General features: G+C 43.6%; 1 protein-coding gene across 1 annotated transcript in view; it reads left to right on the top strand.

Annotated features, from left to right (window-relative positions):
* Positions 1-1892, top strand: part of wdr45b (WD repeat domain 45B) — a 25492-nt gene that overhangs the window by 19420 nt on the left and 4180 nt on the right. Inside the window, exons 8-9 of the mRNA XM_014029613.1 lie at positions 1168-1269; positions 1348-1469. Of these exons, the coding sequence (XP_013885067.1) occupies positions 1168-1269; positions 1348-1469 (224 nt within the window). The remainder of the gene's footprint in view (positions 1-1167; positions 1270-1347; positions 1470-1892) is intronic.

Here is a 1892-nt window from a genome sequence, read left to right as displayed (position 1 = left end):
GTCCTGGAGTACCCCCCACAGGAGTCCCCGAGGGACACGGTCGAATGCCTTCTCCAAGTCCACAAAACACTTGTAGACTGGTTGAACTCCCATGAACCCTCCAGGACCCTGCTGAGGGTGTAGAGCTGGTCCAGTGTTCCACGACCAGGACGAAAACCACACTGCTCTTCCTGAATCTGAGATTCGACTATCTGATGGACCTTCCTGTCCAGATCCCCTGAATAGACCTTATCAGGGAGGCTTAGAAGTGTAGTTGGAACACACTCTACCATCCCCCTTTTTAAATAGGGGGACCACCAACCCAGTCTGCCAATTCAGGGGAACTGCCCCCGATGTCCACACAATATTATAGAGTCGCGTCAACCAACGCAACCCCACAACATCCAGAGCCTTAAGGAAATCTCATCCACCCCTGGGGCGGGTGCTCCACAGCACCAGAGATTGGAGAACCCAACCCAAAGTCCCCAGGCTCAGCTTCCTCAACAGAAGGCATGTTGGTGGGATTGAGGAGGTCTTCGAAGCATTCCACCCACTGTCCCACAACGCAGCAAGTTGTGACGGTGGTGACGACAACCTCCCCAGGTGGTGGACCAGAATCACCTCAAAGCTATACATGGCCTCACCGAGCTCCTTCACTGTCCGGGTTTTTGCCTCAGCCACTACCTGAGTCACAATCCGCCTGGACTGCCAGTACAAAACATCTCAGTCAGACTCCTCCTTCAGCCTGACATCATCCTTCACCACTGGTGTCCACCAGAATCATTTCCTGATACTGTGTAGATTCTCAAAAGCTCTATCGATTTTTTAAATTAAGGCTCAATGGATGGATGTTGTAAGAAGAAATGTGAGATACAAATGCAGTTCTACCTGTCGTTTTGTTTTTCCACATTGCATAAAAATAAACACAATTTAAATCAAATTTTATGCATGTATTGCATGGTGTGCTATTTAGTAGTTTTTTTTTTTTTATTTGAATCCTTTGGAGACCAAAAAGGTAATGAATTTATTGCCTTGTTCACAGTATCAAAATATGTCTAGATGTATCATATCATATATCCATGTATTGTTATCTGTATCATATCACCAAATTCTTGCCAATACACCCTACTTGTTTCTGAGTTTACTTAAGCTACAGCTTTGAAAGCTTGTTTGTCTWTTTTTTTCCAGCATCAACTTCAATCAGGATGCATCACTCATCTGCGTGTCCAGCGACCACGGCACTGTCCACATCTTTGCTGCAGAGGACCCCAAAAGAAACAAGCAGTCAAGGTCTGTCGCTTCTCTGACCAAATCATGCAATGTGTTACAGAAAGGGGGAAAACATTAAACCTGTCTCTGTCTTTATAGTTTGGCATCAGCCAGCTTTCTTCCTAAATACTTTAGTTCGAAGTGGAGCTTCTCCAAGTTCCAGGTCCCATCAGGCTCTCCCTGTGTGTGTGCCTTCGGAACAGAACCAAATGCTGTTATAGGTACGTTAACACACTCATCCTGACTGATCACACACCTAAGCTGTCCCAGAAGGAGACATTTAACTTCTTGTAATCAGCTTTGTAATTCATCTTGATAACTGTGCTGATGGCATTCGTAGCTGTGTGTGGATAATTTAATCTTCCTGTTCCACACATGGTAAAATCAGTAAATGGTAATTAAAAAAATAATTAAACCGCCAAGCACTGTTTAAAACATACAAAAATAAAGTAAAACTACTGTAATCAAAATGTCATTTAACTGTCTGCTGGCAGGAAGTAATTGAAATGTCCTGAAACATTCTTCCCTATAAGCAGGGACAGTAGCTGTGTTTCCATTTCAAATGTGCGCAAAACTTTGTCGATATTCTGTTAATGTCTAAAAACACAGTTTCACAACTGCAGTGTTTCCATTAAGTAATAAAT

The sequence above is a fragment of the Austrofundulus limnaeus genome, unplaced genomic scaffold (assembly GCF_001266775.1).
Source record: "Austrofundulus limnaeus strain Quisiro unplaced genomic scaffold, Austrofundulus_limnaeus-1.0 Scaffold927, whole genome shotgun sequence".
Lineage (NCBI taxonomy): Eukaryota > Metazoa > Chordata > Actinopteri > Cyprinodontiformes > Rivulidae > Austrofundulus > Austrofundulus limnaeus.
The sequence above is the reverse complement of the archived record's forward strand: the minus strand, read 5'-3'. Positions and strand labels throughout refer to the sequence as shown.